The 23,466-nt window shown below is 47.3% G+C and overlaps 1 protein-coding gene across 1 annotated transcript in view; it reads right to left on the bottom strand.

Annotated features, from left to right (window-relative positions):
- Window positions 1–23,466, bottom strand: part of LOC146870353 (serine/threonine-protein kinase tousled-like 2) — a 608,416-nt gene that overhangs the window by 304,936 nt on the left and 280,014 nt on the right. The window contains exon 6 of the mRNA XM_085642876.1: window positions 32–123. Within this exon, the coding sequence (XP_085499002.1) occupies window positions 32–123 (92 nt within the window). The remainder of the gene's footprint in view (window positions 1–31; window positions 124–23,466) is intronic.

Below are 23,466 nucleotides of genomic sequence, written 5' to 3'. Positions count from 1 at the left end.
ACAGTAATGTATTGAGCTCTAGATTTCTTACTTGTGATAATTTTCTTTCTTTTCATCCCGACAGTTTTTGTTCAACTGATGAATTTTCACAGCAACATATCTCTGTTCTGTTAAATTGAACGCCTGGGGAAAAAAAGACAACAGATTCAGCATTATCAAAGTACTCTATACACAAGCTAATGTGACAGAATCAGGTCTACAAGATAATAACTAGTGTGTCATCCCTATTAAATCTTGACTGTCCAAGAAGGTGCCTCATCACACCCAAATCTAAGTATCAGCATTGGTTTTCAAATCTTAGTGGAAATAAAATGAGCAACAAATAGGATTTGTTAACCATAAATGGAATGAACAAACTGTAACTAATAGCAGAAAACCACAAATGTGTTCTAAAGATTAAACTGTTAGAGTAGCTCCAGATACAAGGACAATATAAAAATCACACACCGGTCACCATCCTCACAGTCATTCCTTGTTGAACCAGGAAATAGTTATAAAACAAACACTAAACACAACCAAAGCCAGCACAGTTGAAATATTTTGCTGTCCAATACCTAGAATCATTATGGGATTTACTAGAGTGTCTCGAGTCTTGGACGGTGCAACATTTTAAAAAGATAGTTCTATTCAGTAACTGGCTGTACTTGCCAATAACAACTGTGCTAGCTCTACAAAGTAGTGTGGGTTGACAATTAGCACCTGAATTTCAGCTTGTTTGGCATATTAGAACATTTGATATCCAAGGTAAAATTTCAAACTGTGATCCAGAATATGTTTTGTTTCAGAATGGAGTCACAAAATGATCTGTTGGCCAGATCTTCTGAAACAGAAAAGTTAGTTGTAACCCTAACCAAATCAAGAATTTTTTAATTACCGTTAATAAACACTAGAGTATTTCCATCAGTCTAAGATCCAGTTTTACTGAGAGAAATGTACACTTCCCAAACATTGTTTTGACAGCTAAAAAACAAAATAAAGGATCACAACTAATTGAGTGTCCACTCTTATAGCTTTACCAGAAAAACAGGAAAGTTGTTTATGAATAACTATACACAGGTGATGGAGCAAGATTTCACATCTAAAGAAACTTGCTTGTATGCAATCCTCTCTAATAATATGCAATACTGTAACCAACATGTCCGTGTGTACTAAAAATTGCGCCACATTTTACATAATCCATAATCCTATCTAGGGGCAGCTTTTCTATGTGCCGTCTTAATAAGTAACCCGAGTGTCCTAAAAAATGGCCGCTAAAACGTGGGAACTCTTCTGCGCATGCGTCTACCACATCACGTGGTGTGACGTTTTTCTGTAGCTTGGGGGGAAATCTTTGCAGCTGCGCAGTAGCTTCTAATATGGCCGCTTTACAATAACACACTAATGCACATGCCGAGCTGAAACTAACCTATGCACGTACTACTAAGCTATTAATGCGAAAGATTTATTAAGTAAATGGGGTTAGAGTAGAAGTAAATGGTATACAGTGAATTCATTTATTTTTGTATTCTAACATGTTATTTTCTGACTTTATCAATAGTTCGAATTTGGGCCTTGGAGAGTGACCGCGTCTGTTCCCTTGCGATTTCTACACGTGCGCAAAACTATTGCTTGCCCTGGAACAAGTGATGCAAATTGACTGACTGCCAAACCCTAAGTCGACCAGGACATGAGAACCGAAACTTCTGACCCTACTGGAGGAAGAATGGGCAACAATGTATAAAGATTTTCCGACCAACATATGAAATGCTTGTGGGAATAAAGCTTGCGGGTATTAAAATTACTGGGAGGAGAATTAGACAATAGCCTAAAGAAAAATATTGCACTTGGTATGGTGTGATGTCCTCACCCCACTACTTGCCCCAATCAAATTGCGGGCGAATATGGAATTGAAACATTTGAGGGTGGATCATACACTTGAATTTGGTATAACAGAGGTAAGTTATAGCTAGTTAGACACACTTGATGCTGATGCTATGCTGAGATGCTGCCCGATTTTGCTGCAATCTGACTGAAGAATCCTACACTAGGGAAGTTCACGGAACAACCGAGGAGGCACATCTAGGGAAGGATCCGGATGCGTCCGAGCAGGAGAGAGTAGCACCAGAGAGGGGCGTAACGCTGGCGTTGCACTAGAAGTGGTCACTTTTCCCTGTCCTGAATCCTTGACTCTCTGATGTTGGGGTCCTCACACCATTCTAGGTAAATATATCTGTAGGGTAAATGCTCCGTACTTGTTCTCTGTCCTTTCTCTCCTCAGGTGCTGTCATTGCCAGAACGTATTAATGCAAACTGATTATGAATAACCTGTACTATTTTCCTGATGGAGATTTCTGGTCTATTCATGTGTATTTGACTCGACTCACAAAATTATTAATTCAGATAAACTTTTAAAACTCCTTCTGAGTCTGTGGTCCTTTAGCATAAAAACGCATTATTGAATTTTCCTTCCTATTCTAATCTACTACTAGATCCGTCGACAGTGCATTTTACTCACAAGACCAGATTGGTAAGAATACTGGTGTAAAGGTTTCCTAGAGTAAACAAATTGATGTCCAGTGGATATTTGACAGCTCATTTGCGTGTATGAATGTATTTGGGCCAAAATGAGTGTTGTGTGTATGAATGTGTCGAGCTGGTAAACACCGCTGAATCACAGGACAGATAACTATAGTCAAAAGTAACTTATATTTCCTTCTCCAATGATGGATCTTTATTAAACTATATACAAACAGCAACAAATACATACAGAAAAGCAAATCAATCTGCAAAGATGGTACTGAGAATTAAAAGTAAATAGAAAATGATAAATATGAGGTCATTTACAAAAGCTCCTCCTAAAGTGGACCCATAAGAAAGAAATCTCAAAATAATGTGGATTACAAATAGCGCAGCGAGTTAAAATCTTGTCACTGACATTTACTGAACTCATGTTTGAACCCCAGATAGACCGACAAACTCAGCATTTCACCTTTCTCAGATACATTAACAGATTAAGATTAAATTGGGTTATAGACAGACAGACTGTGAGAAAGTGCCCTCTTACTGCATGGTAGCCCCCACTTTTTGCTGAACTGCTAATGTCCTTTGACTGAGTGTGCCCTGGGCTCCTGCCAATCATGTACCCAGGGCCTATGTTCTTTCCCTAAAACTGCATTGAAAACAAAACCAAATTGGCATCTCTGGCCACAAGCCAGTCCCTGGTAGATGGTACCACGAGTACCCAGGGCAAAGTGACCAGAGAAGACCCTAAAGGACTGCAGCACTTATTGTGCCACCCTTAGAGGCCCTGTACCACTACTCTCTCACACAGCCTTTGCAGGCTGCGTGTTTTGGTGCAGAACAAAGTGAAGAGTCGACATGGCACACATTCCTGTGTGCCATGCCTACAACCCACTGCCCTGGCATAGATCAGTCACCCCTCTAGCTGGGTGCACTATACCAGTGGTGAGGGTACAGGTGCATGAGCCCTGTACCCCTACAGTGTCTAAGTCCATTCTTAGACATTGTAAGTGCAGTGCTGCCATTAAGCGTATATGGTGCTGGGAGTTTGTCATTACGAGCTCCACAGCACCATAATGGCCACACTTAAAACTGAGAAGTTTGGTATCAAACTTCTCAGCACCTTAAACCCACACAGACACCAGTGTGGTATTTAATGAAAAATGCACACAGTGGACATCTTAAAGATGCCCCCTGAAAAACGGCCTACCACTAGTGTCCAGGCTGAGTGGCTGCTTTCAGCTGCCACCACCAGACATGTTTCTGGACCCCTGCTGCTCTCGGGGGCTTGAAACAATGCACATCATGGGATGAGGTGCCAAGCTTTGTCCCCCAGGATGGGCAGCGTCCACGAAGGGGAAGCTTCAAAGGCTTGCCGCCTTTATGAACTTCCCAGGCCACTGGTGCTGACCCCCACTTTGGGCAGGAGAACTGATGGGAAAAAACAAGTGAGGAAGAGAAGTGTGCCCACAATTCCCAGTCCACGCCATCTTGCAGATGCGGGGACTCATCCAACCAGGGAGAGGCTTATGCCCCCCTCCCACTGGAGGATGGCATAATAGGGTGTGTACCCACACCAGGGAAGGGACCCATTGGTCCCAACCTTTTACCTCCCTGTAACGCCCCTAAATCTAATATTTAGGGGCACCCGTGAACCTTGCTTCCTCAGACAAGAACCTGCAAGAAAAAGAAGGACTGAACAACTGTGCCAAAGCTATTAAGAGGAGGACGCCTACCAACCTGGCCCCAGCCCTACCGGCCTGTCCCCACCTCGAACCTGCCCCAGCGAAATCCCGGTGTGTCCTGCAGCCAGCAACCTCAAGAAACCCGGAGGACCTGCCTCCCTTCAATCCCAAAGACTCTGTCTCCCGTGAACACTGGCTTTATTCAAACAACAGACTCCAGTTCCGCAAGGAACCGCTGGTCTGCACTCGATGCCCACGGCCCGAGTTCGAGTGGCCCAACACGAAGAGGTGATCCTCCCGGCGATCCCGACCCGAGATCCGGCAACCCCTGACCTGCCTCAAGCCTCCAGCAGACGCCTGCAGCCACAAAACTGGAAGGTCCCCCCCCCCCCAACCGCAACAAGGAGCTGGTAAGAAGATCGGGCCCTAAAAGGCACCCCTGCACCTGACCCAACCGATGGTGCCTAACCAACCCCCAAGATCACAACTTGCCTCTTCAAGTGGTGGTCGCACCCAGAAGACCTTCGTCCCTGAGCCTGCAGTGTTTTTGCAAACCGGAGACTCCCTATTGAAAGCTACAGGGCTTCTAACGCCAAAACAGCACTCTGCACCTGCCCGCCCCAGTGCCGCTAAGGGTGCATCTTTTGTGCTGGCCTAAACCCCCATTTGCCCTGAGCTTAAGTCCAGGAGCTTTGCTCCCACAAGCCAGTGGCCTGTTCGCCAGCAGCCACCAACCGGAGGCCCCCTATCCCCCATTGGATAACACTGGGCCTCAGCACTCTGCACCTGGCTGCCCTAGTGCCGCTGAGGGTGTAACAAGAGCGCATCCTTGACCCTGGTGAGTCTAACCCCCGAAAACCAACTCCCACAACAAAGTACTTACCATTAAACCAATAAGACTATTTTCCTCTGAAGGATAACATTGACTGTTCTTTAAAATTGTACTAACAAAAACGCTTTTACTTACCTGTTGACAGGAAATGTCCCAGTGCAGCATCCAGGCATATTGCACTGTGTAAGAAAAGTAATCTCAAAAGTAATCTACCTCTAATTTTACTAAAAATCCTATACAAAGTATATATACTGTATTCTGAAAAGCATTGCATTACCAGTAACACTATTGTAATCAAATCTAAGTACATTTACCATTCAACTGTTTACAAACTGTATATTTACGGCAAAGTATGTGTCACATACCTGTGCCGTGCTTGCTTGGTTCTAGGAAATAAAATAACTAAAAGAATATTTTATACAAAAACAATTTGTCTGAAGTTCATTCAGTCTTTGAGTGTGTGAATTCATTTGCTGACTGAGTGTGTACAACAAATGCTTAACACTGTCCTCTGATAAAGCCTTACCGCTCGACCACACTACCACAAATAGAGAGAGAGGTGCTATCTACTTTACCTCTGCCTACCTTTTGGGTTCCACTGGACTCTGCACACTATACCTCACTTTCGTATAGTATATACAGAGCCAGCATCCTACACAGACTATGTACAGCTCTTACAGATATCCAAATAAAATATCAAAGCAAACACAAGGAGATGATGGACGGAGTGCTGAATCTTTTCAGACACTCACCCCCAGTCACAGATCTGAGCTGAATCTATCTTCGGTCTTTAGCTCACTCCACCACCTCAGTTCGGACCCAGCTATATGCAAATCAGTCTTGACGCTGTCCCTCATGGGAACAGTCCAGCCCCAACTGCCAAGCCAGGTTTTCCCTGAACCAGAATCAAGCATCCTGGGACAGGTTTCGGGGTAACACCCCTTTTCAGCCATGCTAGCTTGAATCCAGTGGCAAAGTGAGCAAGAGACTCACGTCTGGGCATACCATGCCAACTAAGGGCGAACAAAAAGTTACTTACCTTCGGTAACAATATATCTGTAATAGACCTATATCACTTATAGATACCTTACCTTAGAATTACTCCCAGGCATCAGACTGGATCCGGAGATTTTTTCTTCTTCTCAGCAGTACCCCTGCGCGTCGGTAAGTGGCATCCGTCGACCCCACGTTAGTCGTTGGCGTTGTGATCGCCGGAATGACATTGCGGTATTTACTTGAACGCCACCCCTGCGCGTTGACCTCAGTTCTTTTACACGACATTCCACGCCAGAAGCGCAGAGCCATGCAAGACACTGACCACTAGAGCACAAAACTAGGACCCTGAAAGGGAGTCCCTTACTCTAGAGAAATCAGTTCGCAGAACAGGGAGGATGGGTGGGACGGTAAGGAATCTATAACTTATATATGTGTCTTACAGATATATTGTTACGGAAGGTATGTAACTTGTTCTTCTGAAAGAGACTATTAGTTATAGATTCCTTACCTTAGAATAGATACCCCAGCAATACCAACCCAGGAGGTGGGTCTGCGAAATAAGTTCACACCAGAATGTCCTGGAGAACTGAACAGCCAAAGAAGCCGTCTCTCCGGACTTGACTATCCAGGCAATAATGCTTAGTGAGCGTGTGCAGTGATGCCCACGTGCCTGCCTGGCAGATGTCACTGAGGGAGACTCCACGTCCCAAAGCAGTAGTGGCTGCCATCGCCATGGGGCAATGGGTGTGCAGCCCTACCGGAGGCTCCTTTTTCGCCAAGAAATAACAGATTTGAATGCAAAGGACCACCCATCAAGAAATGGTTTGTTTTTGCACGGCCCGTCTTTCTTGGCACCCACATAGCCAACAAAGAGTTGATCGTCCTCCCGGAATTGTTTTGTGCTATCCAGATAAAATGATAACGCACGTTTTGGATCCAGGCGGTGGAGTTTCTCCTCCTCCTTGGAAGGATATGGGCGGGAAGAAGGTGGGCAAAGTGATGGTCTGTCCTATGTGGCAAGAGGTAACCACTTTGGGAAGAAAAGAAGGTCTAGTTGGGAGGACATCCTTGTCCGTGTAGACAGCAAGGAAAGGTTTAGAAGATAGAGCCTACGAGCAGAGGTGATGCCAACCAGATAAGCAGTCTTCAAAGCCGAGAGTCTGAGAGGACAATCATGTAGTGGCTCGAAAGGAGCACACATAAGGTAAGTCAAGATAAGATACACGTCCCACTGGGGCATTACGAAAGGAATAGGAGGAAAAAGAGGAGTAATACCCTTAAGAAATCAATTTACAATAGGGGACTTGAAAAGAGAAGGCTGATCAGGAAGACGAAGAAGGGCCGAAAGACAGCCTTTAAGAGTGCCCAGAGCCCTCCTGGGCCAAAGAAAGAATGAAGAAGAGAACCTCTGTAGGAGGGGCAGAAAGGGGATCCACAGCCTTTGCTGTGCAACATGCCAAAAATTTGTTCCATCTACAGGCGTATACCGTTTTGGTGGAGGGATGCCTGGCTGCCAAGATAACGTTACAGACTTCGGGAGGAAGGTCGAAAGCTGTCAACTGTTGCCACTCAATCTCCACGCAAGGAGGTGGAGAATGGACAGGTTCGGGTGGAGGACTGTCCCCTGCTACTGCAACAGAAGAGCCTCCCGAAGAGGTAGTCTGATCGGAGGATCGATGGCCATGTTCAAGAGCTCGGGATACCAGACTCTTCGTGCCCAATCCGAAGCCACAAGAATGACTTGGGCCCTGTCGCGCTTGATCTTCTTCAGTACTCTGGGCAGAAGTAGTGTAGGTGGACAGGCATATAGAAGACTACAAATCCACTCGCAACGAAAAGCGTCGCCGAGCGAGTGACGTCTTGGAAATTCCAATGCGCAAAACTGCTAACACTGCACGTTCTCTTCGGTGGCGAACAGATCTAACTAAGGCTCTTCCCACTTCTGAAAGAGACCTTGTACCACCTCTGAGTGAAGACGCCATTTGTGATCCACCAGGCACCGACGGCTGAGTTCGTCCACTCTGGCGGTCAGAGAACCTGCCAGGTGTTGAATTACCAGGGTCATGTCCTGATGTTCCAGTCATGTCCAAAGGTGAAGAGCCTCTTAAACAGCCCACGACCCCACCCCGCCATGTTTGTTGCAGCACCACATGGCGGTGGTGTTGTCTGTGAACACCTGCACTGCCTTACCTTTCAGTACCAAGCGAATCGCCCGGAGCTCCAAAAGTTTGATATGGAGCCCGCACTCCACCAGAGACCAGAATGCTCTGACCTCAACCTCTACCAGGTGGCTGCCCCATCCCAGGAGTGATGCATCGGTCACCACCATGAGGTCTGGTTAGGGAAGAGCGAGGGATCTGCCTCTAACCACATCCTGGTTTGTTAATCACCACTGCAGTTGTTGCGCAGTTCCCTCTGAGATCTGGACATAGTTGGAGATTCCCCTGATGCTGCGCCCACTGGAACTTCAGGTCCCACTGCAGAGCCTGCATATGCCATCTGGCATGATCTATCAGCAGGATGCACGAGGCCATGAGGCCCAGTAGCCTCAGGGTCATTCTTACCGAAATCCGGGATAGAGGCTGAAACATTGGTATCATAGCCTGAATATCCCGGACTCCCTGTTCGGGAGGATAGGCCTGAAACTGCACTGTTACCAGAACGGCTCCGATGAAAAGGAGCGAGTGAGAGGGAGTCAGGTGTGACTTCGGCACGGTGATAGTGAACCCCAGCGAATACAGGAGGTCCGCCGTAGTCTGGAGGTAGGAGACGACTGCTTGGGACGAGCCCGCCCTTCAACAACCAGTCGTCACGATAGGGGAAAGACTGGAATCCCCGATCTCTTCAGATGGGCTGCGACCACCTCCATAACCTTTGTGAACACCCATGGGGCACAGGAGAGGCCGAAGGGGAGCACAGCAAACAAACAAAGTGCTCATGGCCCACCGTAACCCGCAGGTAGCGACGATGGGCCGGCAGGACGGAGATATTAAAGTAGGCATCCTGCAAGTCCAGTGCTACCATCCAATCTCCCGGGTCCAGGGCAGACAGGACCTGAGCTAGGGTGAGCACCTTTAACTTCTCCTATTTAAGGAAGTAGTTGAGGGCTCTGAGGTCGAGGCCTCTGTCCTTCTTTGGGACTAGAAAATAGCAGGAGTAACAACCACAGCCTATTTCTGGCCCGGGAACCCTCTCAATAGCTCCTTGGCCAAGAGTATTTGGATTTCCTTGTGGAGTATCGCAAGGTGATCCTCAGTCAGCCGATCGTACACTGGAGGCATGGATTGAGGGGTAGTCTCGTAGGGGAGGGATTAACCCCTTCGAAATACTTGCAACACCCACCTGTCGGAGGTGATGACTCGCCAATGGTGGAGATGGAGTATTTTGCTACCACCCGGCTGTGAATGATCCTGGAGGATCGGACTAGGAGGGTATTGAGGTGGAGAAGGGGATCATGGATTGGCTCGACTTCTGTCGTCCAAACCCTCGGGTCGGGGTGAACCGTGTTCACGGCCCCCAGAGGTTGCTGAACTTGCGGGGCCCTCTGGCTGGAACAGGGTTGGCACGGTTGGTAGCCCCTTCCGTAGCCACGAAAGGAGCGAAAAGCAGACACAGGCCAGGATGTTGTGGTGAGTCCCAAGGACTTAGCCATAGTCCACGAGTCTATGAAACGCTCAAGTGTGGCATCAGCTTTGTCTCCGAAGAGACAGGAGCCATCAAAGGGCATGTCCATCAGATTAGCTTGGACATACCCCGAAAAACCAAATGTCCTCTGCCCAGTGAGTCTGTTGTGTCCAAGCCACATCGGATGGCGAACTTAGGAAAATCTTGCCGGTCTAAAATTGCTTGGGAGAGTCTGGTCTTCCCCTGAGACTCTGGCCAACATCTGTGCCACCGTGTCCCACTTCGAATGGGAATAGGCCTGAAACTGCACTGTTACCAGAACGGCTCCGATGAAAAGGAGCGAGTGAGAGGGAGTCAGGTGTGACTTCGGCACGGTGATAGTGAACCCCAGCGAATACAGGAGGTCCGCCGTAGTCTGGAGGTAGGAGACGACTGCTTGGGACGAGCCCGCCCTTCAACAACCAGTCGTCACGATAGGGGAAAGACTGGAATCCCCGATCTCTTCAGATGGGCTGCGACCACCTCCATGGCCAACATCTGTGCCACCGTGTCCCACTTCGAATGGGAATAACGGCCCAAAAGGCACGCGGTGTTCAACGACCGCAATGCTTGACTGGCGTAGGAGAAAACTTTCTTCCCAAAGCTTTCCAGTCTGTTGGATTTCCTGTCCGGGGGTGTGGAAGGCACCGTGCCACAGGAAGTGTAAGCTTGAACCACCAAGCTTTGTGGGGTGGGCGTTGAGGAAAACTGGATCGCCCGGTGCAGGGCAATGGCGGCAGGCAATCGTTCTGTTCACAGGCGTCCCTCTGCTGGGCTTGGATCAGGTGCCCAGAAGACTGTCTGTCAAGGCCTCATTGAAAGACAGCAAGGGTTCCGAGCTGGAGATACCAGGCTGCCGGACCTCTGTCCTTATTCTTGACTGCCACTGTAGGAAGGTGCAGGTCCAAGACCTCCAAAGCCCTATGCACCACCATAGCGAATGATGCCCCCTCCTCCGTAGCCAGGTAGGGGAGACAGCATGCCAGAATCTGAGAAGGTGTCCAGGCCAATGCATCACCTAGTTCGTCATACCAGTCTATGTCCTGGGGTTGCAGGATTTCTGAGGGGACCTGCTCCCCCTCCCAATCCTCCGCATCCATTCCTAACCCTTCAGAATAGAGCAGGTTAATTGGTATGGAGCTGTACGGCACAGTTGGCGCAGAAAATGCAGAGCCGACCCAGGCACCCGCTCGCGGAGCAGGGCCTCGAATGTCAAGGATCCTCCGTCTCGTCACACGACGGACGTGGCGGATTCAAACCATGCTTTAACTTCTTGCGCTTCTTGTGATGCCTCTTACGTGACGACTTGAGAAAGAGGACTTCGATCCCCCGGAGCGGTGCTCAGACCTTCCTCTCAACGGAGATCGAGACCAGTGGGGTGACTTCCAAGGCGCCGGTCATGGGGCCGCGACTAGCTTTATGGATGCCTCCCTCAAAGCATTCAGTGCCATGGCCCGGCAAACAGAGCACAACTTTGTGTAGTGGTCGCGCTCCAGGCAGCAGATACACACTAAGTGGGGGGTCAGAAACTGACATGGTGCAGTGACAAGCACCGCATGGCTTGAACACCGAGATCTTCTAGCTAGACAACCTTAGCACACCAAAAGAAGTTGACAAAAAATCAAGTCTGCCAAGAAATGAAAGGGAGTCAGCTCTCTTCGACGGATCTGCGCTGGCTGGTGCATAAAGAAAAGAACACACGTCAACGCGCCACAGAAGTACTTATATTGATGACGCGGACATCACAAGGAGGACGAATAGAATGCCGCCAACGTCACGTGGAGTCGACCGAAGCCACCTACCCGCGCACAATTGTACTATGAAGAAAAATCTTCCGGATCTAGACTGATGCCTGGAAGTTCAAAGGTAAGTAATCTGCGGCTAGTTGTCTCCATCAGAGGATCACCCTAGCTCAGGTACTGTCTGCACTGGACTCGGGAGATTGGATGGTAGCGTGGGACTTAAAAAATGCCTATTTTCATATCCCTGTCCTGCCTGTCCATCGTCGCTATTTGCTTTCTATTTCCACAAACCTTTAAGAACTACAAACAAAGACCTCTGGGTACCAGCTCTAACTACTGAAGAAAGTGAATAATTTCTCCTAGAATCCAATGTTACAACTTTTATTCAAGTTCTCTTACCCTCACGTGTGGATGGAGGAAACATTCAGCTACACAGTCTCACAGAATCCACACTGTCTTCCCTTGTCGGATGCACCATCTTCAAACCTGCTGCATCATTTACAAATCCAGCACAACTTACACTCCCACCTATCTGGCTGACAAGCTCACCAACTCTGGTGGCTCTAAGCTCACCTGCAGCCAGGACCCTATCAGACTGGATACAAAGAAGTATCAAAGCAATAAAGAAAGGCAGCAGGCTCTATGCACTCAGAATAAGGAACAACATCTCTGTATCTATCACAGCCCCCAACACTTCCCCAACTCAGTAAAGAGCATAAGGCAAACCTTTTGAAAGAACACTACATCATGATGTAGGGACAGTACAAAAAAAAGCTACCTCTCAAATCGCTTTGACTGCATCCTTGCCCTTGAACTTGTACTGCTCTCTGCTGCCTTTTGCTAGGTCAGCGCAATACAAATACCACATATATACATACAAGGTGAGAATCATTCTATGTTCATGTTGTGGAGTCCTGCTTTTCAAGTTTGCAAAGATTCATGAAGACCTAACATGACAAGTTTGAATATGTCATTGGCCAATGACATGAACTTATAGTTGGTAATTCAATTAGTTAATGAAATGCTGTTTCCCTTGGACTACATAACACTTTAACAGTTCCAAGTAAAGCTTGAAAGTACATCACATGACCTGGAGAAGTATAGACCTGGAAGAGTTTATATAAATACATTGTGTTTTTTCCATAAAGAGGAAAAGAACTTCAGAACTATATGGGTGATGACTGTGTGGTGTGTCTCAAGTAAAGCTAAGTGACTGACAAAGTGAATGGTTGCTGACACGCCCAGCAGAACAAAGAGCAGTGGGTTGCCACTGTAGGAAAATCCTCTTACCAAAGGTCTGCAGCCTCTTGGATTCTCTACCTAGTGGTGTGGTAGGGAATGCACCAGGTTTGACTTTGGACGTGGAGGCCTGGACAACCAGACTTTCCAAGGTGGTGTGCTGTGTGAGGAAAGCAAGGACCCCAGGAGCAGGGCGGTGGTGGCTGGCAATAGTCCTGTACATAGGAGCCACTGTGCACGGCATGGCCCAAGCTCCAAGCAGGGCATAAGTGAGGACTTCATTAAAGGGGAGAAGTAGTTCTGTAGGGGCAACCCCGGTTGAAGCACCTCTGTCTTGATTTCCACAGACGTCAGTGTAAGGTCCAGGTCCTCAGCCACCCTCCTCACCACCATGGCAAATGAAGCACCTTCCTTCAGAGTCACACTAGGAGTAGAAACTACGCCACTGTCTAAAGATGTGTCAAGACTACTGCCATCCACTAGCTCCTCGTACCAGTTATCTTTGGGCTCTTCCACGGGGGTCGGGATAATCCTAAGGATTCTTAGATCTGCCCCAATCATATTCCCCACAGAGCCTATCAGTAAAAGGAGGCACTGTCTCTGATCCGGAGGGTCGTGTTCCTATCAGAGCCAGAGTCTATGTCGGATGATGCTGGTTTGACTCTGTATCAGAGTTGGGTATAACTATAGGGTCTGCACCGAGAACGGCACCACTGGAATGGGCTCTAGGGATGGTCACAGATTCCCAACCTGAGCCGATCCGATTTTAGGAACGATCCAAAGGGCCCGACTAGTGTGGAGGGTAAACTTGCTGGCGAGAATACAGTGGGAGCACCTTCCGAACCCTTGGGGCTTGAAGGAGGTCCGGAGGGGTTGCTCCACCCACATATGAGGTGCATGGCTTCATAAAATTCCTTTAGCTGGGCGGGGTGGAGCAAGACTCAGTCTCTGCAGCTGACGTGTAGGAGCAGGGCGATATATTTATGACTCTGTTTGGGCGCCTCGTCCGAAGATGTGGACCTGCACAGTGAAGTTGAGAAGCGCTTCGACTTCTTAGATTTCTTGTGCAACTTACCTGACTTGGATGATTGACAGGAACGACTCTGCATCATGCTACGTGGAGCTTCAAGGAATTCTCCTGAATGCCTTAGGGTTCATTGTGAGTCAGTCAGGTCAGGCCATGGCCTGGCTCCAGGCACCAAAGGCAAACTAGGTAGGGGGGGTCTGTCACAGATATCGACCTGTGACAGGATGCACAGGGTTTAAACCCCACAGGGCTTTTATTTTTGTAAGGGACATCGCTATGTCACACTGGGAGCTAAGCTGAATAAGAAATTTGACAAAAGGTTGAAAAAGTAGTCCAAAAAATGGACTGAGGCAGCTCTCTAGATCCACGCACAAAGAAAATAACTGATGCCAGCATGCTGTGTTCGAGACTATGTAGGCATTGCACATGTCACATCTGGCGCTATTGACACCACCTACCAATGCGTAGAGGTACTGCTCAAGATTTTTTGGATCCAATATGATGCCTGGGGAATATTCTATGATAAGAAATCTGCATCTAGAAGTCGCCAACAGTGCTTTAACAACCCACATCCCCCACCCCAAAAAAACATCAATACCCTTCAGAAATCATTTACAACAAAGAAACACAACAGTGGCTAGGTCAGGCCAAAAACAGTACAAGCAAAAGGCCTTCAGAGTTCCACCTAGAGGGGATCAACCTGATTTTCCTCACACTAGGAAACAAATTAAGTTCAGTGGCCTGATTAAACAAGTTACTCAACTTTAGTAACACTCATGTGGATATGCTACCTAATTGCAGAACCCTCACGTTTTGAAATCCCCCAGGTGGTGGATTGGACCTAGAAACTTCTTTCAACAATTACATCTGCGTGCTAATAGGTGCTGCCGTTCTTGTGTACCCTTGTGCTCAGGGCCCCTGATAGTTTAGTTGACAGTCATGGAAATTCCCTTAGGTCAGCTAGTGTCACAACCTCGGTGTCTCCTGCTACAGCATACATGACTTCACACACAACATGGCGATTGTGCATTTAACTACCACAGGATTGTCCTTGATGGAAGACAGAAAGGCCTCGACAGCCAGCCAGTTAGTTTGCAGCACCACAAGACTGATTTTGTGCATCTGCTTCAGTGGACACCAGAGGCCCCTGATCTAAACCTGATGCAGGTGCCCTCCGCAGCCCAAACCGGATGCATCTTTTGCCGCTGTGATCTCTGGATAGTAAAAGAGAACGGCATGCCACAAGTCAGACTGGAATCCTTCATGCACCATTAAATGCCTCAGGCTGCCACATGGATGTTATCCAAGAGGCACCCCCAGTGCTGAGCACACTGAAGACAGAGATTCCATTGCAGAGCCCACATATGCCAACAGGTATTAGATATCAGCAAGATAAACCAGTCCAGGAGTCCTAGGATCCTTAGACTCACCTGTGCTGGAACACAGGAACAAGCCCAAAACATTCATATCATGTCCTGAATGACCCAGGCTTGCGGCAGAGGCAGAAAACCTTTGAAAACCTCTGTGTCTAGAATAGTTCCTATAAAGGCACTGGCCGAAGGAGGGATTTTAGCTCATTAATGAACAACCTTGGGGAAAAGAGGAGCAAGATGGTCATCCGTGATAGACTGTGATGAGCCCACCTTCATCCAGTCACTGAGGTGTGAGCATACGTTGTAGGAAGCTGGCTTTGTATATACTATACCAAAGTAAGGTATAGTGTGCACAGAGTTCAGTGGATCCCCAAAGGTAGGCAGAGGCTAAAGTAGATAATACCTTACTCTGTATTTGTGGTAGCCTGGGCAAGCAGTAAAGCTTTATCAGAGGGTAGTGTTAAGCATTTAATGTACACAATCAGGCAACCAATGATTTCACACACTCCAAGATGGAACTCTGACCAATTTGTTTTGTATAAAAATATTATTTAGTTGTATTTCATTTCTAGAACCAAGCCAGGATTGGTACAGGTAAGTGTAATAGTACTTTGCAAGAATAATGCAGTTAAATATAGTTTGAATGCAATTGGATTGTTTACAGGTAAGTCACTTGTTCATAAAACAGTTGGAATTACTATTGAGATTACTTTGCAAGTTACTTTTCAGATTACTTTTTAAGTTACTTTTTCTACTCAGTGTGATATGCCTAGATATCACACTGGGACATTTCCTAGATAAAAGGTGAGTAAATAATTTTTTGTAAATAATCAGTTTCTTATGTTTCATACAACTTTCCAACTCCACACTTAGAACATTTTTTACAGAAAAGCACTCAATGCAATTATATGGGAAGAAGGAAAATGCTACTTACCCAGTATGCATCTGTTCTTGGCATACAGAGCTGTAGAGTCATATGCTGTGCAAAGATCGCCATCTAGTGTTGGGTCCGGATGTTTGCACTTTGTTTTTCTTCGAAGAAGTCTTTCCAGTCATGAAGTAAGTGACTCCACCTTTCGGTGATAGTGCACTTGGGCATCAAATCCATTGTTAGATTGTTTTTTTCCGCCATAGGGTTCGGATGTATATCATTACGCTTCAGTTCTACACTGTTCCTTCGGGTTGGCCTCGGCGCGCAAGATACTCACCCTTGACGGTATTGTTTTCGATGGGGACTCCCTTTCTATTGTGTATTGGAATTACTTAAAGTAATCTTTCGAACAGAAAGTTAATGGAAGGCCCTCAGGCCTACCCACGTTGGGTCGACCTGCAGTCGATGGAACAAACTCCTTTTAAATTGTGCCCTCGGTGTCACGCGAAATACCCGCACACAGACTCACTCGAAGTGTGTAACCTGTGTTTGTATCCCGAACACAGAAAACAAGTCTGCGACGCGTGGCAGGCTTTCCGGTCCAAGAAAACACTTTGCGACCATCGGGCTCCACGCCGCGACATGCAGAGCCAGCACACAAGCTCCATTCCGGACATCTTCGATCAACAGTAGGACGTAGAAGCTGGCGAGGCCATGGGAACAGAGGAGGACCAGGAGCCAGTCGACATCACAGATTTGAAATCCGACCAAGAGGAAGACATCTCACATGGTCAACGTACTGTGAGTAAAGGTCCACCCACATCCCAAGACACAATTTCAATTAAAAAGAAGGCCCGGTCCAACCTGCGCCCTCGGGCCCCGGTCGGCACCAATATCACGCTTCTGGCACCTCGCCCTCTGGCTCAGCACCAAAGCATACCACAAAGCCTTCCGGCTCCGAAAAGACTCCGTCCAAACCAAGTTCAGAGCCTAAACCTTCGGGGTCGAAGAACAAGTTACTTACCTTCGGTAACAATATATCTGTAAGAAACATAGGTTAGTTATAGATTCCTTACCTTAGAATTACCCCCAGAAGTCAGACTGGATCCGGAAAGTTTTTCGTCAGCAGTACCCCTGCACGTCGGAAGGTGGCGTTGGTCGACTCCGCGTTCGTCGTCGGCATCGTGGTCGCCGGAATGACGTAGCGGTAGCTACATAGACGCCGCCCTCAAGCGCTGACATCAGTTCTGTACACGACTTTCCATGCCAGAAGCGCAGAGCCATGCAAGACACTAACCACTGGTGCACAAAACTAGGGCCCTGAAATGATGTCCTTAACCCTAGAAGTCAGTTCGCAGAACAGGGAGGATAGGTGGAACGGTAAGGAATCTATAACTAACCTATGTTTCTTACAGATATATCATTACCGAAGGTAAGTAACTTGTTCATCAAAGAAACAGTTAGTCATAGATTCCTTACCTTATAATAGATACCCCAGCAATACCAACCCCGGAGGTGGGTCTGCGAACTAAGTTGACACCAGAAAGTCCTGGAGAACAGAACGGCCAAAGAAGCAGTCTCTCCGGACTTGGCTGTCCAGGCAGTACCGTTTGGTGAACGTGTGCAGCGATGCCCACGTACCTGCCTGACAGATGCCAATGAGGGGGGGACTCCTCGTCCCAAAGCAGTAGTAGCTGTCATTGCCCTGGTGGAATGGGCGTACAGCCCCACTGGAGGCTCCTCCTTAGCCAAAGATTAGCAGGCTTTGATACACAGAACGACCCACCTGGAGATGGTCCGTTTGTGCACGGCCCTACCTTTCTTAGCGCCCACGTAACCAACAAAGAGCGATCCAAGTAGAAGGAAATTGCACTTTTTTATCCAGACGGTGGGAAAAGTGATGGTTTGGCCGATGTGGAAAGAAGTAGCCACCTTGGGAAGAAAGGAAGGTCTAGTTCTAAGGACGACCTTGTCTGGATGGACAGCCAGAAAAGGAGGCTTGGAAGACAGAGCTTGTAGCTAACTCACCTTGCGTGCAGAAGTGATGGCCACCAGAAAGGCAGTTTTCAAATTGAGAAGTCTGAGGACAGTGATGCAGTGGCTCAAAGAGAGGGCACATAAGATATGTCAGTACCAAGTTCCAGTCCCACTGGGGCATTACGAAGAGAACAAAAGAAAAAAGATGAGTAATGCCCTTAAGAAATACCTTTACAAAAGGGGACTTGAAAAGAGAAGTCTGATCAGGGAGCCTAAGGAAGGCTGAAATGGCCGAGAGGTAGCCCTTAAGAGTGTCCAGAGCAGAGTCCTGCTGGGCCAAAGAAAGGAGCAACAAGAGAACCTCAGACAGAGGGGCAGAAAGGGGATCCACAGCCTTTGCTGTGCACCATGCCACAAATTTGTTACATCTGCAGGCGTATACCGTCTTAGTGGAGGGACGCCTGGCTGCCAAGATTACATCACAGACTTCGGGAGGCAGGTCAAACAACATCAACTGCCTCCGCTCAATCTCCACGCAAGGAGGTGGAGGCTGGAAAGGTTCGGGTGGAGGACCGTTCCCTGCTGCTGCGACAGAAGATCCTCCTGAAGACGCAATCGGATCGGAGGATTGATGGCCATATTGAGCAGCTCGGGATAGCAGACTCTTTGTGACCAATTTGGAGCCACAAGAATGACTTGGGCCCGGTCGCTTGATCTTCTTCAGCACTCTAGGCAGAAGTAGTATAGGCGGAAAGATGTATAGAAGACCGCAACTCCACTCGCAACGAAAAGCGTCGCCTAGCGAGTGCCGCCTTGGAAATTCTAACGTGCAGAATTTCTGACATTGCGCATTCTCTTCAGTGGTGAATAGATCTAACCAATGCTCTCCCCACTGCTGAAAGAGACCTTGCAACACCTGGGAATGAAGATGCCATTCGTGATCCATGATGCACCTGCGGCTGAGTTCATTCGCCCTGGCGTTCAGTGAACCAGCGGATAACACGCAGCATGGCACGGGAAGGAGATCCGAGTACCAGCAGGGATCAAGCCTGATCATGAACCTGAGTAAATTGGTCCTAACACCAACACAAGAGAAAGTGCTTTCGAGGGGCTTAGGATTTGTTCCTACTAATCAACCCGACAATTTCAAACTTAAATGCGAACTAGCCGGGTTTTTTCGGAACATACGCCTGAGAGTCTTTTTTGAGGATAAAGAACCAACTGAGAAGGGGGATGATACAGGATTTAGAAAAAAATCAACATTTGTGCCTACCCTTAACCAGTTACCACCAGAAGTGGGGGTGTTCGAACAGGCAGTGTTGAGAGAGCTAGACCTTGCCAATGAAACAAGAGCGAAAAAACCTTTCTTTAATCTCTCTACAGCAGAAAATCAAGCCCTTTTTGACCTCAGGGATGAGAAAACTGTGGTTATAAAACCAGCTGACAAGGGCGGGGCTATAGTTATTCAAGATCTTGATACCTATAATGCCCAATGTCTCCTCCTGTTGGATGATCGTAGGAATTACACCATCCTACCGAGGGATCCTACAGAGGAACTGAGGGTCCAAATAGCCTCACTAATTGAGGAGGCGCTTACGAACGATTGGATCAGCCAAAACGAGGCAACATTTCTGTGTAACCAACATCCAACGGTACCTTACTTTTACACCTTACCCAAGGTACATAAACCGACGCGACCCCCTCCAGGGCGCCCGATTGTGTCTGGAGTAGATTCAATCCTAGAACCCCTATCCAAATTCTGTGATTTCTACCTGCGTCCGATCGTACAAAAGATGCCTGCATACCTTAAGGACACCAGAGAGGTATTGAATCTTATCAAAGATATGGAGTTCGATGTGGACAGAGATCTTCTTATCGGGCTGGATATAGAGTCTCTATACACTAACATCCCTCAACAGGAGACTCTAAGGGTGATTGAAAATATCCTCTTTTCAGAGGAGTGGGATTTCCAAACACCGAGGGCTTTTATACTCTGCCTCTTGGAACTGGCACTGACTAAGAATTTCTTTAAGTTCGGAGATAAATTCTATTTACAGACACATGGCACTTCCATGGGGAGTTCTTGTGCCCCCAGTTTGGCTTGTCTCTATGTATCTAAATTTGAGGAAGAAGTGATTTTCCAACCTACCAATCCCTTTCGCACCAACATCAGGGATTGGCATCGATACATAGATGACGTTCTTATCATCTGGAGGGGAGATAGGACTTCGGCTGAAGCCTTTCTCACCTGGCTTAATCAGAGAAATCCTTTTTTGTTCTTCACTGGTACCATCACCAATAATACACTTCCCTTCCTCGACCTGAATATCATAGCTGAGGGCGGAATGTTGAGGAGCAATGTGTTCCATAAAGAGACCGATAGAAATAATCTATTGTCTTTCCTGAGCTTCCATCCAAGATCCTTGAGGGAGAATCTTCCGTACGGACAATTTCTCCGTTTGCGCAGAAACTGTTCCGAGGTGGGGGATTATAAGAAGGAAGCAGAGGTGCTAAGTGCGAAATTAAAGACAAGAGACTACCCCGATATTGTGATAAAGAAAGCCCAGAAAAGAGCGAGGAACTGCAACAGAGATGCTCTTTTAGAGACAAATGTGAGAGAGACAGTAGATAGGAGTATATGTGTAACGACATACAACACATCCTCCAATCTTCTAAAGAAAATTATCAGTAAAAAATGGCAGATTTTAAATTCCAATGGTTTGAATCAGCCTTCTCCTTTGTTCTCTTTCAAGAAAAGTGCGAGTATAAAGAATCTAATTGTGAACACTCGCCCGAGATCAGAGAGGCACGCAGGGAACCCACGAAATGATCAGCAGCTCCTACCACCTATAATGGGGCATTATGCGTGCGGCTTTTGTAGAGCCTGCCCATTATCTATTAATGGGAAAATCATTGACATTGGTTTGAATAGCCCCTGGGAACTAAGACAACACACCACGTGCAATACCGAAAACGTGATCTATGTAGTCAAGTGCCCGTGTCAACTGGTTTATGTTGGCATGACGACCCGGAAAATCAAGGTCCGTATCCTGGAACATATGAGCACCATACGTTGTGGGAAGTCTAATACGAGACTGACAGCCCACTTCCTGGAAAAGCAACATAATGAAAAGGATCTGAGATGGGTGGTGATAGATAAACCATTTATACCACCTAATACCAGTGATGTTCCGAGCCTCCTTCTCATACGTGAACAGAGATGGGTGGAACGATTGAAGAGCCATACGTTGGGATTAAATGATGGGATACCTTGGTTCCAACTGTATGGCCTAATGCAACGTTGATTTGTTGCATTTACCTATGGTATGTGAACACACAAAAAAGAGAGAGACTAAGAACGCCCGTGGCGCACCCATGGTTCGTTCATAGAAATAATTCTTCGGTCTTGCTGAGAAGAATCCCTCAGACTATATGCTATGTAAAAAAGTTGCTGTAAATAAGCATATAAGGAGATGAAAACAATGTACTCCTATCTTTGGGAATTATAATGGGTCTACTCCCTAGACATAGTTGACTTAGTGGTTATCAGACACTTCAATATGGCCGCCACGGAATGAGAAATGTAACGTAGAGCCATGTAGTCCTTTCTCTATGATAATGCAGAGGAGAGGGCGGTCCCAAGAACACACACAGACGGGACGTGCAGCGAGCTGCGTTGTGGCCAAGTGTATCTCTGTATTTAAGGGCAGACCACGAAACACAGTTATCGTCGGAGGACGGTTGTGGGGCCACAAGAGAGAGTGTCTCTTTGGAGTAGTGAGTACTCGTATGACAGAGGCAGCATGACAAGGGGTTGTGTGAGTGAGAATCGAAGACTAAGTCAGCGGAGACGCCATTACTTTATTACCTAGGGGATGTGTAACGGTCTGATTCAAAGCACATGAGAGAGAAGTTGTGATGAGAGCAAACCATACGATGATTGCCCTGGGGGCTCCATTGATTATGTGACCACGCCTGTTGAGTGATACATTCGTGTGGTTTTTTGCCGACAGAGTGTGACAATAAGAGCACCTTCCCCCGCCGTTCCGGGTTCAGAATTGTAACTGTAAACTCTTGTGAGTATCTAAGATTTCATTTTTCTTAGAACACCAGGAATGTCTGGGGTCAATGGACATCTGAGGATTATGTATTGGGGCACGGTGACCCATTATTACCTGCTTTTAAGGGTGTACCCGGTGAAATAACGAGTCAACCATCAGACACTCGTAACACTTGGTTTAATGTGTATGGTGAGAGGTGGTGCCCACGTGCACAGGGACGTTGATGGTGTTTTTAGTTTTGGCTGCACTATAGACTATTGGTCACTTTTAATGAGTGTGTGGGATTATCTATGAGAATTATATTCAAGATAGAGAATCATAAGCTTGTGAATTGCAACTTGTTCTCCTTGCTTTCTCTCCCGTTTTTTGTAGATGTATAAAACCTCTTGGAAATCTCATTATAGAGGAACGCCGGGGCAATACCCCGAGTACAAGGTAATACATACCCAAATAGTGGGTGAGACCAGACAACAAGGGACCTATACCCTGACGAATGCCAGAGTGACCCGGTTGGGCACAGGGAATACTGGCAGAAACATGTTGGTTTTAGCAGTGGGGATTACGGGGTCGTTACCTGCCCTTGATACCCCATATCATTTATTTTAACCCTGCCCGAGGTTAACAGGAATAAAATTGAGGGTTAACCTCGAGACAGTTTTATACTTTGCTTTCCTCTGCACTTTTCTTTGGTCCCTTCCTTTAGGAGACTATTCGTTTCAGTACTGTCAGAACCTCATTGCTGTGTTGATTCTGTCTATTTGTCTTTTACACTGTACCCTCACCACTCGACTTCATCATATATCATTTCTTTCTCTTAAAAAAAATTTGCGCTCCACCCAAGGTGTTGGTCTGCACCTGGGTGTATGATGCGGCCCTATGATGAAGCATGACACTCTCGGGTGTGTGAGGGCAGTATTAAAATCTCTATAGATTTTCCCACCTACTAGGGCTAGTACTTTGCCTTATTCTTTAGGATTTGCTTCTCTGTTATGTGTGATTAAAAGTTTTCTGAGGGAGTCAGAGATAGCCTCGCCCCCTTTCTTTCCCTCGTCTCTCCTACGTTGTGTTTTGAGTTCAGTGAACCTGCCAGAAGTTGAACCACCAGGGATATGCCCTGATATTCCAGCCATGTCCAGAGGCAGAGGGCCTCTTGACATAGGGTCCACAACCCTACCCCAGCCTGTTTGTTGCAGTACCACACAGCTGTGGTGTTGTCCGTGAACACCTGTGCTACTCTTACCCGGACTGAGGGAAGGAATGCTTTGAGTGCAAGACAGATCGCCCAAAGCTCCAGAGGGTTGATGTGGAGCCCGGACTCCGCCAGAGACCAGAGGCCTCTGATCTCCGCCTCTCCCATGTGGCCGCCCCATCCCAGCAGGGATGCGTCTGTCATCACTGTGTGTTCTGCTTGAGGAAGGGAGAGGGATCTGCCGTTGACCTAATCCTGGTTTGTTAGCCACCACTGCAATTGTCGTGCAGTGCCCTCCAGGATCAGAACGCA

Source organism: Triturus cristatus, chromosome 1_1 (assembly GCF_964204655.1).
Source record: "Triturus cristatus chromosome 1_1, aTriCri1.1, whole genome shotgun sequence".
Classification (NCBI taxonomy): domain Eukaryota; kingdom Metazoa; phylum Chordata; class Amphibia; order Caudata; family Salamandridae; genus Triturus; species Triturus cristatus.
This window is presented reverse-complemented; position numbering and strand designations above follow the sequence as displayed.